We start from the raw sequence: 16,367 nt of genomic DNA on the forward strand, positions 1-16,367 counted from the left end.
AGGAGGGCAAAACCGTCAAGGAAAAAGTAGCAAGACGGGAAGATCAACCGTTAAGGGCGGAAATTGAGACAAAATGAGGCGTGGCATAAGGGGCACGCCCCCATCTTCATCATCATCAAAGATGTTGGAGAGTGTAGGCCCACGTTTGTCACGCGAATAGCACCCTAAGCATGAGAGTGCCATAGCCAAAACCACTCGCTTCTTACACATGCCCTTCTCTTCCATGGCTGTTATCACTGAAGGGTATGAAGGGGACAAAGCTTTTCTTGGACCCACTTCTGTGGGACCCTTCCCCTCCAACCGTTCCTCTTCCTTCTGGCTCCTATCCATTACGCAGTTAAAAGAAAAAGAAAATAAAAACAAAAAAGAATAAAGAGAAAATTGTCCCCTTTCATATGTATTCAGTATTCTTGCACAGTAGTCTTTTTCATTGGGTATTTTGGTACTTTACTTTCACTATGTCTCATTTCAAAGACTATTTTCACTTGAGGTTCAGAAATCACAACTTTGATTCCTAATAAATTCTTTACGACTTACGATGATGTGTGCAGCACGCGCTGCACTAGAAGCATGCGCAACGCGAAGTGATACGTTGGAATCCCAGAAATACCCTCTACGAAGGCGACTACACAGGACGTACGCTTCAGCCCTTTTTTCACTTTAAAAAAAAAAATAAACAAATACTGACAAAAGAGAATTCCAGTTTTTCCCTTTTTTTTTAATTAATTTTGTGATAAATAATTTGCTTCTTCCATTCTAAAATAAATAATTTATCTTCTTTTAATATCTTAAAATAATAGTTTCTTTTTATTTATAATAAAACAATTTTTAGGCTTTTTAATAATACTCCAATATAAATTCAAATATCCTACATAATGAAATAACATGTTTAGTTCCATACTATTTCAAAACATGTCTATTATTATTTTGAAATGGAGGAAGTATTTAATTACATAACAAATACAATCTGTTGGAAAAGTGATTTAGCATTGGGTGACGAGAGCTAAAGCTTTGCTTGTAATTCTAAAACTACGGAGCTGTCCTCATCAGTCATCATCTGCAACTCGTATCCTGTTTGTTTGTATTCCTTTGTCAACGGCCGATAGATTATGATCGGAAGGTTATTGATTTTCACTTTGCTGACTTGCCCATAATTGATGTGCTTACTAGATTAAAATTATATACATATATTAAAAGTTTTATTTTTGTTTACATGTAGCATTCTAAAGTCTTAAAAAGACATAGTAATAATTTAATTGTTATAAATAAAACTATAAAATCCCATTAATGGCAAACACAAGAACATTATTAAGCAAATTATAGACAAATTTAAACCTATTCTAAAGAATTGCAAGCATCTCTTTCAAAAACAACAATGATAGTTATATTTTTAAAATATAAAATCTATCACAGATAACAATGAAAAAAGATGCTGAATGGAAGCATGCCAAAATCCATGCTGCATACTTTTTTTTTTTTTTTTTGAAAATAAAAATAAGAAGAAGAAGGATGAAAAGTGGGAATAACTGTGATTGTCCATATGTGAAGAAATACTTTAATGGCAACATTAATTATACAAAGTAAATGGTCATCATGGTATTTGTAAAAGCTTTTTCACAAAGTCAAATTGGAGTGATGCTGCACCAAAAGCAAACTCCTACTCAGACATTGTATATTCTCTGCCTTTTTTTCCATTCAAATTTAATGCCCACAGAATATTGTCCTTCGCTAATTTTAAGGGACATTTTCGACTATTTCAAGACTTTCAAACACCCGCGCCAATTTGTTAGAAAATTTACGATCCCCATATGTTAAATCATAGAATGTCATGCTTCTTTAACATACACTCTTGACGACCCACTAATCATCTATTTTGTGTCTGATGCTTTTTTTTTTTCAACCAAAAAAAGAAAAAGAAGATCAATTTCTTAAATCATAGGTTGATTTAGTTTAAACTATGTCGTTTCAAATATTAATGAGACTGGCGAATACTGTTTCAAATCAATGAACGAATATTCATTATTTTTTCTAATAAAATAATGGTCCTATAAAGTATAAATGTATATTTTTTTGGGACGAAGTATATATGTATTTAAGAATCTAATAATCCAAAGGATTCATGCCCTGACGAGGATGGTGGTCCAGCCACCTACTCGTAGGGAAGGTTCTGAGTTTGCACCTGAAAATCCCAAGTGGGAATACAGAGAGAGAGAGAGAGAGATATGTTTTGAGAGAATGGAGGGAATAAACAGAAATGACTTTCTTGGATCCTGGGTGGGAGCATTGTCGCTGTTACACGTATTTTACCAATTTGCTAGCCAAGTTAAAGGAAACAAGGAATGATGAAAAGCGAAAACAAAAGAAAGGAAAAAGAAATCAAAGAAAACAAAAGGTATAAGGGAGAGCCAGACAAAGGAAAAATACTGGTAGGATAGAGAAATAAATAAATAAAGAAAATGCAAATAAATGAGATGGAAGTTGTAGGTGTTTGTGTTTCTCTGTAGAGGAAGTAGAAGCAGAGAGAAAGAGAGAAACAGAGGAGAAGTAGTTTCTCTCTCATTCTTTCGTTCTTCATACCCACCAAGAAAACCCACTGAAGCCATTAATCATCATGAAACACCCTCTGCACCCAGCACTCTCAAAAAGTATAATCTCTCTCCATCAAAACCTTCCTTCCCTTAAATTTACCTCTCTTAACTTCACATGTCTCTCCATCAGAATCCCCACATCCCCATAACCATGAAACCTCCTTTTCTTTTCTCTTTAGCATTCTCCTTCTTCTACTCACTTCAAATATTTCTACCAGTCCTCTCTGCCACCCCTCCGCCTCTTCAACTCCGCGCTCTACTTTCTCTCAAGTCATCCCTCCGAGATCCTCTTGACACCTTCCATGACTGGGATCCCACCAAACCATCTTCCACGCCTAGTTCCCGAGGTCCAGTTTGGTGTTCCTGGTCTGGCGTTAAATGCGACCCTAGAACTGCTCAAATCATAAAGCTTGATCTTTCTTGCCGAAGTCTTTCTGGAGTAATTCCGAATGAAATCCGGCATTTAAACAGCTTAATCTACTTGAATTTGAGCTTAAATGCTTTTACGGGGCCTCTCCAATCAGTCATTTTTGAACTGTCTGAGCTCAGGACTATTGATATCAGCCACAACAATTTCAATTCTACATTTCCACCTGGGATTTCCAAGCTCAAGTTCTTAAGAGTCTTCCAAGCATACAGCAACAATTTTACCGGTCCACTGCCAAAAGAGTTCAGCTTGCTTCGCTTTTTGGAGCGGCTGAACCTCACCGGAAGCTTTTTTCAAGGAGAGATTCCCACGGAATACGGTAGTTTGCCAAGATTGAAGTTTCTGGGCTTAGCTGGAAATTCGTTAGAAGGGCCGGTGCCACCCCAATTAGGATCCTTGGGCCTGCTTGAGCGAATGGAGATTGGATACAACAGTATGTTGACAGGGAGAGTACCAAAGGAGCTTGCATTGTTATCTAATCTCCAGTACCTAGATATCTCAGGATGTTCTCTCTCGGGTAATATCACGCAGGAACTCGGAAATCTAACGAAACTCGAAGTTCTGTTACTTTTCCAAAACCAGTTTACTGGTGAAATCCCGGTGAGTTTTACAAATTTAAAATCTCTAAAGGTTCTTGATTTGTCTGATAACCACCTTACGGGCAAGATTCCAGTAGAATTGTCTTCTTTGAAAGAGCTAACCAGAGTGAGCTTGATGAAAAACCGATTCAGTGGCGAAATACCGGAAGGAATTGGTGAGCTGCCAAATCTTAACGCTCTGTTTCTCTGGAACAACTCTCTAACAGGTTCTCTCCCACAAAAACTCGGCTCAAATGGCAAGTTACAGTGGCTGGACGTATGCTCCAACTCTCTAAGTGGTCCAATCCCACCAAATATTTGTCAAGGAAACAAGCTTTTAAAGCTGATACTCTTCTCCAACAAATTTAATGGAAGTCTCCCAGAATCACTAGCAAACTGTACCTCTTTGTCCAGGGTCCGAATTCAAGACAATCAACTTAACGGTTCAATCCCATATGGCTTCGGGCTCTTGCAGAATCTAACTTACTTGGACCTGAGCAAGAATAGCTTCACGGGAGAAATCCCTCACGATCTTGGAAATGCACCGCAGCTACAGTACTTAAACATCTCCGAGAACTCTTTCCACAGTAAATTGCCAAGCAACATATGGAGTGCACCCAATTTACAAATATTCTCGGCCAGTTCAGGCAAACTCACCGGGAAAATCCCCGATTTTATCGGGTGTAGCAATGTGTACAAGATCGAATTGCAAGATAATTCGTTCGATGGCGGCATTCCTTGGGACATTGGACACTGCGAGAAGCTTATATACTTGAATTTGAGCCGCAATTCCCTCACCGGCATAATCCCATGGGAAATTTCTACGCTTCCCGCGATCACTGATGCTGATCTTTCTCATAACTTACTGACGGGCTCAATCCCTTCAAATTTTGAAAACTGCACCACTTTAGAGAACTTCAATGTGTCCTATAATCGCTTGACGGGACCTATTCCGGGCTCTGGTATATTCCCAAACTTGCATCCGTCGTCCTTTTTCGGCAACGACGGGCTCTGCGGCCACGTTTTAGCCAAGCCTTGCGCAGCAGACACGCTGTCCGTCGGCGAGGTCGAGATTCACCGGCGTCAGCAGCCGAAGAAAACCGCAGGTGCGATCGTGTGGATCATGGCAGCGGCGTTTGGTATCGGGCTATTCGTGCTCGTTGCTGGAACCAGGTGCTTTCACTCAAATTATAACCGCAAGTTCAACGACGAACGAGAGATAGGGCCGTGGAAATTAACAGCCTTTCAACGCTTGAATTTCACGGCGGATGATGTGCTCGAGTGCCTGTCCATGACCGATAAGATAATAGGAATGGGTTCAACTGGTACAGTTTACAAGGCCGAGATGCCAGGTGGCGAGACCATAGCAGTGAAGAAGCTGTGGGGCAAGCACAAGGAAAATATCAGACGGAGGAGAGGGGTGCTAGCTGAGGTGGATGTGTTGGGAAATGTGAGGCATAGAAATATAGTGAGATTGTTAGGGTGCTGCAGCAACAGAGACTGCACGATGCTTCTGTACGAGTACATGCCAAATGGAAATTTAGAAGATCTATTGCATGGAAAAAACAAGGGAGAAAATCTAGTAGCTGACTGGTTTACACGGTATAAGATTGCTCTAGGCGTGGCTCAGGGGATATGTTATCTTCACCATGATTGTGATCCGGTGATAGTGCATCGCGATCTCAAGCCAAGTAATATCCTATTGGACGGTGAGATGGAGGCTAGAGTGGCGGATTTTGGGGTGGCCAAGTTGATACAAAGCGACGAGTCCATGTCGGTAATCGCCGGATCTTATGGTTACATTGCTCCAGGTGAGTTCGTTTACTTTATTTCTGAATATCACAGGTTTACATCTTACATTTGGTTGTGTTTGTCTGTTTCTTTGACATGTACTGAGAGTTAGCTTAGATTTAACTTCATCTCCTCTTCATGATTTCTATTTGAGAATATTAAAGATTGTAAGATATGCAATAAACCTTAGTTTTAAGAAAAGGAAAGAGAAAGATTGCCTTCGCATGTATTAGAATGAAGGCGTGAAATTGACAATATGTTATGTTTTATGAGATAAGGTATAAACTTTTATCTTTGGGAATTCTTCGATGTACGTGGTTTGCTTTTCTGTCCTTTCAATCCAAATCTTGGCTTGTTTGGAAACAGTCATCCCAAGGTTGGTCACGTTTTTTTCTTTTCTTGGATACCTTTTCTTTAGTTATTTTAATGTATTTGTTATAGTTAATTCTTTTTGTTGGGTATAGTGCGTCACCTCAAATGACAAGGGTACCATCAATACATTCTTTTGATGGGTTAATTCATATGAACAAACCAGCCACTGATTTCCCTTTATCTTTGGTAAAGCAAGTACATTGTTTTTTTTTTTTTTTTTTTTTCCGTTGCAAAGAGTGGGCTAATACTACAGTTACTCTGCACGTCATTTTTGCTTTTTGGCGCCGCGAATTCTTCAACTGTTTTTGTGCATGAACTGTGTCTTTCTTCTCTTCCTCCTCTCTCTCTCTCTCTCTCTCTTTTTTTTTTCCTCCTTTACTTCTTTTCTTTTGCTTTTCTATTTTGTTACATACAATGAATAAGAATGGACCCTACCCAAGAAAAATGTTAGATCATTTAATCGATTGCAGTTTTGACTTCATGATCATACATTTCAATTTTCGTTTCATTTGTGTTGGATCTTTAAGTAATGGTTGTGTTCTTTTGCAGAATATGCTTATACACTACAGGTAGACGAGAAGAGTGATATTTATAGCTACGGTGTGGTGTTAATGGAGATTATTAGCGGGAAAAGATCAGTTGATTCTGAGTTTGGAGATGGTAATAGCATAGTGGATTGGGTAAGATCTAAGATCAAGACAAAGGATGGTATCATTGACATTTTGGACAAGAACGCTGGGGCATCTATAGCATCTGTAAGGGAGGAAATGATGCAAATGCTTAGAATTGCACTCCTATGCACGAGCCGGAATCCGGCCGACCGACCCTCGATGAGGGATGTTGTGTTGATGCTCCAAGAAGCCAAGCCTAAGAGGAAATTGCCTGCAAGTGTAATTAGCAGCGGGGTTGGGGTTGGGGTTGGTGATAACTTAGTTACTTCTGCTGGTGCTATTGCACAAAAGCCTTCAGTGGAATGTTAATATGATTATTTTCACATTACTGGCTTCATCTTTTTCTCTTTTCTTTCTTTTCTTTTTTTTTTCTTCTAATTTTTAAATCGTTCTTTTATGTTATATTTCAAATGCAGGGGGGATTGGTATAGGAGAAGTGCTTTTGCTTACTTTATTTTCCAATGAAAATTTCAAGTGTTATTGTTCTAAATTCTATTGTTTGAATTTGGACTTAACTTTTTAGATTGGCACGTAAATTGGAGTGGTAATGATGTTTTAGCATTGGATATAAAATGGTGAGTGGGCCAAAAGGGGGAAGATTTGCAATCATGAAAAGAATTACCTTCTTAGACCGAAAATTGGCAGAAAGGGCAGCAAAGACTACACATAAATAATTTTGAATCTCATCTTAAAAGGAAAGAAAATACATTAACAAGTTCTGCATATGCTTTCGTTCTTTTTGTAATCTATCTGGATCTTGAACGTTCAAGAATTGAAACAGCAAGTAGAACACCTCAGGGTTTCTCAAAATTTTATATTAGACAATTAAACATGAAGAGAAAACTAAAATGTGTTAACAACAAGTCGCCAAATAATTATTCAGCTTCAATAATTCCTTTAGCAATTGAAGCCCTGATCTGACTTCTCTCCAGATTGGATTTCGGGTTGGCAGGCAGGGTGGCCCAACTGCAAGGGCCCGCTGATATTACGCATCAGTCAAGATCCTGCGCTTACGGACCCAGCCTTGCCGGACTCGGGTTGTGGCTGACCCATCTACCTGATTTTTTATTACAAAAATATCTAAAAAGGAATAGAAATGACTTATTATTATTTTTTGTAGTTTTACTAAAAAAAGAGTAAAGGAATACATAAGAAAAATCTGTACAAATTCTAGTGGGGATTTTTGTATCTCGGTATTGATTTCATTTTACAGACTACAAAAGGAGCCATATCTTTCAGAGACCATGTTGGGTTCTTGATTCCTTGACCATTTGCATGCCCTCTACTCTCATGCTACTCTCCCATGCCTGTAAAGGAAGATTCATAAATTTACCGAAATTCCAAAGGATAAAGAAAAAGGTTTCGTCTTGTCTGCTTGTTAAAAAATAAAGTTTATAAATCTTTGTTTGGGCCGATCACAATAGCGAGCTTTTCATTCTTAGGACCCAATACGTAAAATTCTTTTGCCCTGGAAGCTTAAAAACGATAGGCCACATAATAAGGTCTTGGTTGGTCTCATGAAAATAGGTAGATGACGATTTAATAATTTTTGGCAGCATATTTGAAGCAAGAAGAAGAGAAAGGACTGAGAATATGATGGAAAATCAAAGGAAATGGTTATCATTAGCTCACCAGTAGTTCAGCCACCAGCACGACTGTCCTCTCCATATCCCTCAAGCTCTCATTTTGATGTTCAAATGTGCTCGTAAGCTCTGTAATCAGATAAAGAATTTTTTCGACCTGCTGGGTAAATCGCACAATCAATTAATTATGTTATTTTTCAAGATAATATATACGTAGGATAATTCACCAATAATACTTCCTCATTGTAATCAGTAGAAATAGTAGTTCAAAAAAAAAAAAAAAAAAAAAAGGATTTAGAAATTAACCTGTGAGGTAAATTTGGTAATTGTGGCTTCTATACTATCCATGACTTCCGCTGCTTCGCTCATGACTGTGTTGATGGATTCCACATCTCCCTGTTAAGACGATCAAGATTAAAATTTTTCCTACAAATATCCCTGTTAAGACGATCAAGAGCTCATGGAAGAAGAAGACAAAGAGAGAGAAATCTCTGCATAGAAACAAAAATGAGACCCAAGATTTAATGAATTGACTACCTTAACCTCTTCAGCTAAAGGGAGTTTGACAGACAATGCTGAAAGTTTTCTTGTCAGCCTGCTCACGGCTTCACAGTTTTTTCTCTCCATTTTTGCCCATTCATTGAGCAGACTCATTTGTGGGTGAATAATTTGATATAATTTCATCTGGTGTTTCATTTTTTGAATTTGAATTCTCTTTTCCATTGTGATGTTTCTTACCCTGAAGATTCTCAGCCAGACATGAAACAATCTATCCTGAAAACAGAAAAATAATAAAAACTGTAAGAGCTTGACCATCTTAATTATATAGGCAATAAGTAAGAAGACAAAGGAAGCTTTATTACTTCTGCAACTATTCTCGTAGAAGCCATAGCAGCCTCAGCCCTAGCATTGGCAAACCTCCACTGCAATAGCCTATTATGCAAAACTCTAAACCTGTGATACTCCTCTTCCTGTACTGGAGACACTTTCTTTTGCCTAAAATACTTCAAAACGCCGCTCACTGCCCCAGCTCCACCTTTAGTTTTCTCTCTCTCTCCACTGGTTACAGCTGGCAACTCTGGTGGAAACATATTAAACAGAGACCTTCCCGGCGATAAAGCCCAAGCTGAAGAAGACCTTGATGCGGAGTTTGGTCTCTTAGTTGCTGGGGAATCACGGGGGCTGCCACGCTGCAAGAACCTAACAAAACCATCTCTGCTGCAATTGTCTTGATTAGCATACTTCTTGTGCATAGTGGATGAGAGGTTTATGTTCTCCTCGATGGGGATGTTTCTGGACCTCGTGGTAGATTTTGAGCGGCTACTGAATCTTTGGCTAGTGTTCATCGAGGTTGAACTATTTTCAGCTCCACTTCTGCTTCGAACCAGGCAAGGCGATTGCGGAGTTGGCGTGCGTGGGTGGCGGCGGGTGAGAGGGTATTGCATTTTCTCGCGGTATTCAAGGTCTGGTTTGAAGAATTGAGAGCTTAGTTACATGAAACAAATTGAAAAATGCGATGACTTTAATTTATAGTAATTAATAACGAGAACCTCCAAAAAAAAAAAAATAATAACGAGAAGTCGATGGCACGTCGGAGGAGGAGAAGGAAGGCGCATGTCAATGGGACCAAGAAAGATGAAAGATTCGCTTTCATGGATTCACGTCAAGGCTTCTACGACGTGGGTTTGAATAAGAGAATCGCAAGTCAAATGACATTAGAGATAAATATTAAATAAAAGATATATTTATTATTTATATAATTTCTTTAATTTATATTTCAAATTACGATTGAAGTCACAATTGTAATAAGAGAATCATAAGTCAAACGAATATTTTTTAGAAAAAATTGGTTTGAGGGTTAATTTTCTATATAATATTAAAAAAACATGTTAAAAAGTAATGGGAAATGAAAATTATTTATCAAATTAAGATGTGATTAAAAGACAATTCAAAAAGCAGTTGTAACTAAGTTAAACCCTATGTTACTGTGCCTTCGTGTTCAACACACAAACCGTCTTTGAAATATTATAGAATCGTGCAACACTTAGCTTAATTTATCAAATTAAATTGGTCTTTTCGTAATTTATTGCACATAATTATCTAAAAATAATTATCAATAACAACTAAGTTGGAGAGAGTTGAAAGAAATAATAGTGTTAAAAAGAATAAAAAAAAGTGTCTTGTATTATTACAAAGAAATGATTTATAAGTGTGTTTTATAAGAGTATCCGCTAGCTCATAGGGTTTTTTTTTCTCTTCTCTATTGTGTAAATGAATATAAGATGAATATTTATAGTTTATAGGGAGAAGTTATAAAATCTTTTAGAAAAATACAAATAAATGGGAGTTACATAAAATAAAAGACAATTCTAGAAAATTGTGGTTTCCATCAAACTTCTCCTCTAAAAGCTACTTCTATGTCCCTCCAGTTTCGGCGCTAGACTTCCCCAACAACTTCTAGAAAATTTGAGCCAGGCGCAGCAGTCCTGCTTTCCTCTTGCATAAAAAACAATTCTAGAAAGTTGTGGTTTCCATCAAACTTCTCTTCCAAAAGCTGCTTCTGTGTCCCTCCAGCTTCGGCGATAGACTTCTCCAACAACTTCTAGAAAATTCGGGCTAGGCGCGACAGTCCTGCTTTCCTCTTGTATGCCCCACAGATAAGCTCGGTCGAAATACTCATCCAACGTCTAGTTAAGTCTATTCTCGAAGACTCGAACGACATAGTACTATTCTAGTAACATCCGAGCATTTACTCCGGCCCTTTCAAACTTCTGAGCTTTTAGACACTCCTCAATCTTGCGAGCTCCTGAGCATTCACCAGCCCTTCCGAACATCTGGGCATTTTTTTGCCCTAACCAGTTTTGCCGAGATTTCAAGTGTTTCCTTGCAAATTTCGCTCACTTGCTCAACAAGTCGTCTTGTCTAGTAGCTCGTCTAAGTCGTCTCACCTATCGGCTAATCTCGTCAATAACTCGTTTCACCATAAAAAATCTCAACCAAATTGTTTTTATGGAAAATATTTAAAATAATTTTTATAATTTCTCCATTAGTCCAAAATGACTTAACCCATCCTTATACCATTTACTGGATACTATAATTTACGCCAACTCAAGAAATTGTGGAGGTGTGACATGAATCATGGGAAAAAATTTCAATAGCAATCAAACTGGTATTTTTTTTGGAAATATTCCATTAATAATAATATTTCTTTTGAAATATTCCATTAATTAAAATATTTTTTTAAAAAGCAAATGAGATTTCTATTTTATTTTTAAAAGTACTAAACCGTATAATTATTTTTAAAATAAATATTGTATTAACTATTATTTTTATATGAATTTAAAATTTTTCATTATTTTATATTTTTATATTAAAATATATTAAATTTAACTTTAATGTTTTTAAAATTATTTTTTTTTCTCAACGATTATCAAATAAACATAAGAAAAACTTGTTTGTTCTTAACTCTGTGAAACAGCCGGGCCCGAACTGGCCCAAATAACTTTTAGACTCACTTTCCACTTGGCCCAAAATGGTTAACCCAAGTTATTTAGTAGTTCTGTGCTAGCTATTATATACAAATCAATTTTCTTTCAATTTTCCGATGTGGGACGGATTTGCGCCGCAAATCCTCAAGCAGGCAGCTGGAAGCAGCTGACCGTCACACTCGGTCCCGCTAAATTTTTGCGACGTCCTCGTCGCAACTGAATCCATTACAATTGCTAACCAGAATCGGACCCTTAGGTATTGTGGTTCGCTAGTACCTCGGGTGGCTCCACCTCGTCTCTCACGGGTAGCCCTTTCCTCGTAGGTCCACTAGTTCCGCACAATTTTTTTATGACCCAGGGTGGCTCTGATACCAATTGAAACAGCCGGGCCCGAACTGGCCCAAATAACTTTTAGACCCACTTTCCACATGGCCCAAAATGGTTAACCCAAGTTATTTAGTAGTTCTGTGCTAGCTATTATATACAAATCAATTTTCTTTCAATTTTCCGATGTGGGACGGATTTGCGCCGCAAATCCGCAAGCAGGCAGCTGGAAGCAGCTGACCGTCACACTCGGTCCCGCTAAATTTTTGCGACGTCCTCGTCGCAACTGAATCCATTACAATTGCTAACCAGAATCGGACCCTTAGGTATTGTGGTTCGCTAGTACCTCGGGTGGCTCCACCTCGTCTCTCACGGGTAGCCCTTTCCTCGTAGGTCCACTAGCTCCGCACAACTTTTTTTTGACCCAGGGTGGCTCTGATACCAATTGAAACAGCCGGGCCCGAACTGGCCCAAATAACTTTTAGACCCACTTTCCACTTGGCCCAAAATGGTTAACCCAAGTTATTTAGTAGTTCTGTGCTAGCTATTATATACAAATCAATTTTCTTTCAATTTTCCGATGTGGGACGGATTTACGCCGCAAATCCGCAAGCAGGCAGCTGGAAGCAGCTGACCGTCACACTCTGTATAGAGTTTGTCCCACTTTATTTTTTGTTTTGATATAAAAATTTAGTTTGTATTGTAATTTTAAATTATATAAATAATTTATTCTTACTTATTAAAAATAACCCATTAATAAAATAATATCTTCTATCAAGTTGTTTGACACCAAATTTTAGATGGTAACTAAGAGCTTTCATCAAATTGTTTGACTCTGAAATCTTATTGATTTAGCTATCAAAACTAAAAATCAAATTTTATCCAACATAAATGGAAAATTGATTAATAAGGGATATGGTGGAATTATAAACAGAAAAGCCAACGAAAATTAATAAAAATTACAATTTCATAATTTGTAATAACTCTAAGAACCAATTAATATATACAATTAAAAAAATCATTAAACTCTAAATTCTAAACGGAAAAACTTTTCATGCCAAAACCCAGCTTGGCCCTCGTGTTATGATAAGGTGTACCAGCAAAATATATCTAGCAAGCCATTTTTTGTGATTTTCTAACAATTTAGAAATATATATGGAACTCCTAAAATTAAATTAGATTAAAGTATATTTATTACCACTTTTATAACTATTTTATTATTTTTAATTAAAAATAAAAAATATAATTTAAATTTTTATAACTAATATTTATTCATAATAAATATTTTAAAATTATTAATAAATTGTTATTATAAATATAAATTTAATATATTTATATTATATAATAATAGTTTTTATGTTTATCATAAATTTTTAAATAAGTATTGATGATCTGAGATCCAATAGAATAGGGTTTTACAAGGGTTTTGTATTACTGAATAAGGCTTAAGCTTTCTGAGGAGGGGACTCCTCTTTTATACATTGTCTTGCTTGCTGGTGACGTGTAAAGGTCTCTCTAGGATTGGGCCACGCGTCTCTGCCATGCGGATTCGGAGGTACTAGGGTATCAGCCGCCTGCTCCATGCGTAATGGCCTCTGATTCCCCTCGTGTGTACGTTCAAGCGGATCTGCCAGGCTGTCTGGTGAATATTATTCTGGATCCTGGGTTGGGCCGAAAGTTGGGCTGGACGCTAAGCCTGAGTGAAGAGGATGGGTCGAGCCCGGCCTTGAGGGTTGGATGAGCCAGGCTTGTTATGTACATCAGGTATGTGGGCCTCTACGCCATGGGCTTTGGGCTGTGGTCAAGCCCCTGGCCCGAGGAGAAGGAATTCAGCGGTCATCAATTGCCCCTTCACCTTCTCGGCGGTTATTGCTCCAACTGCCGAGGGGGTGAATACCAAGAACTTTTATGATCGCGTCTGTTCGGGTTCAGGTGTCTTAATAACATCCTTTCATCTTTCAGTCGTTGCGCAGTTTCTGAATTCTATTTGCTATTTTCTCTTTCTGTCTTTTTTCTATTCTTCCTGTCCTCTGCCGCCTTTGCTTTCTTTTTATTTTTTTGTCATCATTATCTGGACATCTCCTTTCTTTCCTTTTCCGTGAATATCTTTTAAGAATCTGACATCACTGGCTTAGAGTCTAGCGTAGCTCTGCCTCGTGCTAAGTCCTCAGGCTCCGAGTATATATCAGTGCCAGCTTTTCTTCATTCTTGAGCCTTCTGTTGAAATGAGAAATTCTTGTCTTGTTTGTGGCAGGTCCATTCGACGCCTTCTTCAAACAGATTGCCTTGTGCCCCAGAGGTTTGCTTTGATTTTTCTCTTATTATCTTAAGGGAGAACTGTTTCTGACTTGTTTTTGTTTTGAAACTTTTTGCAGTTCCTGAAATAAAAATGGGTCAGTTCAAAATTCTTGAAAATTTGATGTTACCTCTAAGGCGTCTGGATGGTGCATTGAAGATCCTTCTGGTATGGTAGTCGAAGGGTGGAACCATTCGGCAAGCTGCTGAAACTACTTTACCCAGATCGTTTGTCCGGGCTTCAAAGAAGTTCTGGGCTATTGAGGGGTTCGCTCTAACTTCACCTTTTTCCGCAGAGAAAAAGGGAATTTCCTCGATGCCCCTGTTGTCCTCTTTTGATATAAATGGGAGTGGCGCCGGCGCTCAGCTTGTTGTTCTTCTTGGTGTGAAGTACCAGTATTATTATTCCCTTTGGTGTGAAGTACCAGTATTACGTGGGACTGAGATCTGCTGCACTCAGTCAAGTCTCCCGCGATTTCTTCGAATGTGTACTTCGCGATCTCTTCGGAGCCATAGCCCGAAGACTTATGTTTTTCATGTGTGGTGCACGGCCGGCATACAATATCTGAGCTTGTTCGAATGTACCGTGCATCACATTTGGGTAACCGAACGTTTGCCCAGGGGGACAGTGAGAAATGCTTATGGGAATCAACTTGTTCAGTTCCCCTATAATAGCGGGACAGATCTTGGCCTTTTCTGAAAAACTCACATTCCGAGCTGCGAGAAGTCCTCCGAACTGAAGACTAGAATAGTAGGATAGGTGATAATCGTAGATGATGAAGTATCTGGATATGTAAATCCTTTAAGGATAGTCTTTCATCCCGTAGTGTAGGCCTTTGTAACGTGCTGTAATGTACTTTTCTTTTAATGAAGTTCTTGTTCTGCTCTCATGCTTAAGCTGTTCTTCCTTTATCATGTGTGAAATACTTTAGATTGCTCGCCTTATAATTTTAACCAATTGAGCTCTGTCCTGCTTTTTTTCGAGCTGCTCTAACCATATCTGCGAGCTCTGATGAGTTGAATTCCGGATCCTCTTAGCCAACTAGACTTTCAAGTTTTCGAACTGGACTGCCTGACCGACCTATGAGCTCGGTCTTCACCTTGATGAATTGAGCTTTGAGTCTCCTTCATCCGGCCGGGCTCTCAGGTCATGTTGTCCGGGCTGGACTAACCGACCTGAGAGTTCTGTCTTTGCTTAGTGAAATGGGCTGAGTTTCCTTTAGCTGACCGAGCTCTCAAGTCGTGTTGTCCGAGCTGGACTAATCCAACCTCTGAGCTCGGCTTCTGATGAGTGGAACTCTAAGCTCTCAGTTCTGTATGATTCCGAGGTGCTCTTGGCGCCTCTTTCCGATCTCACATCCTTTGTTTAATAACGATAAATCAAATCTTATAACTTTTTAAGTGATGAGCAAGTCTGACCTTTATCATGCTCCCTTTTGCTTTGTACTTTTGAGTCTTTTCATGACTTGCCCCTCTGTTTCCTCGGCATTTACCATAGGGATGGTAAAGTAGTAGGTTAGGTTGCTCTGACGGATGAGTTGGGCCTGTGTTATGTGGATGGCGAATGGGCTTTTAAATGATGGGCTGTCATCGTATACTTGGCCCTTGATAGATGTAGATAAGCCCAGCGATCATCCTTTTGCCCCTTTACCGTCTCGCCGGTTATTACCTAACCGTTGAGAGGGTAAACTTCGAGAACAATTAATGATCGCGCCGCTCCAAGACAAAACTATTCAGATCAACGCCCTGCCTCATAATTGCCTTTCTTTTCGAATTCCTTCTGTCTTTTGAAGAACTAGCTCTTGTCTGCTCTCTGTCTTCCTGCAACTCTTTGTACGGTTTTTCATCCCATCGTGTTCTCAGGTACGCTTCCTTGTTCTTCCATGGCAAGTTCAAAGCTTCCTGATGTTTTTGACCTTGAGTCGAATATTACACCTTCCAACATAACTAGTCACATTTCCCGGAGGCTTTTAGATACTCCGTTGTATCTTATTCGAGCACCTCTTCCAAATGAGAGGATAGTTCTTCCTTACCCTCGTCCTCCTGGTTTGGTGGATCCCCAAGAAGTTCGTAGCATAGTGTTTTTCCTGAAGCAGAGAGAATTTGGTTTACCGTTTCCTTTTACCCCTTTCTTTGTCGAGGTCTTTGAATACTTTGGGGTAACTCCTCGAATGTTATCCCCAAATTCCATTTTATTCATGTCCTGTTTCGAGTCTATCTGAGCTGAGAGCCCGGTCTTGGGCCTTTGTG

General features: G+C 38.8%; 2 protein-coding genes across 2 annotated transcripts; one reads left to right on the forward strand and one right to left on the reverse strand.

Annotated features, from left to right (window-relative positions):
- The first annotated feature begins 2,382 nt into the window (after window positions 1-2,382).
- On the forward strand, window positions 2,383-6,917 carry LOC110618008 (leucine-rich repeat receptor-like protein kinase TDR). The gene is made up of 2 exons (XM_021761000.2): window positions 2,383-5,404; window positions 6,306-6,917. The coding sequence occupies exons 1-2, from the start codon at window positions 2,704-2,706 to the stop codon at window positions 6,734-6,736; spliced, it is 3,132 nt and encodes a 1,043-aa protein (XP_021616692.1). The 5' UTR covers window positions 2,383-2,703; the 3' UTR covers window positions 6,737-6,917.
- A 237-nt stretch (window positions 6,918-7,154) lies between these two features.
- Window positions 7,155-9,626, reverse strand: LOC110616662 (QWRF motif-containing protein 7). Its single transcript, XM_021759103.2, has 5 exons — window positions 8,874-9,626; window positions 8,548-8,784; window positions 8,317-8,406; window positions 8,060-8,167; window positions 7,155-7,734 (listed from the first exon to the last, which is right to left on the reverse strand). The coding sequence occupies exons 1-5, from the start codon at window positions 9,453-9,455 to the stop codon at window positions 7,663-7,665; spliced, it is 1,089 nt and encodes a 362-aa protein (XP_021614795.1). The 5' UTR covers window positions 9,456-9,626; the 3' UTR covers window positions 7,155-7,662.
- Window positions 9,627-16,367: the final 6,741 nt, after the last annotated feature.

The sequence above is a fragment of the Manihot esculenta genome, chromosome 6, assembly GCF_001659605.2.
Source record: "Manihot esculenta cultivar AM560-2 chromosome 6, M.esculenta_v8, whole genome shotgun sequence".
NCBI classification, from domain to species: Eukaryota; Viridiplantae; Streptophyta; class Magnoliopsida; order Malpighiales; family Euphorbiaceae; genus Manihot; species Manihot esculenta.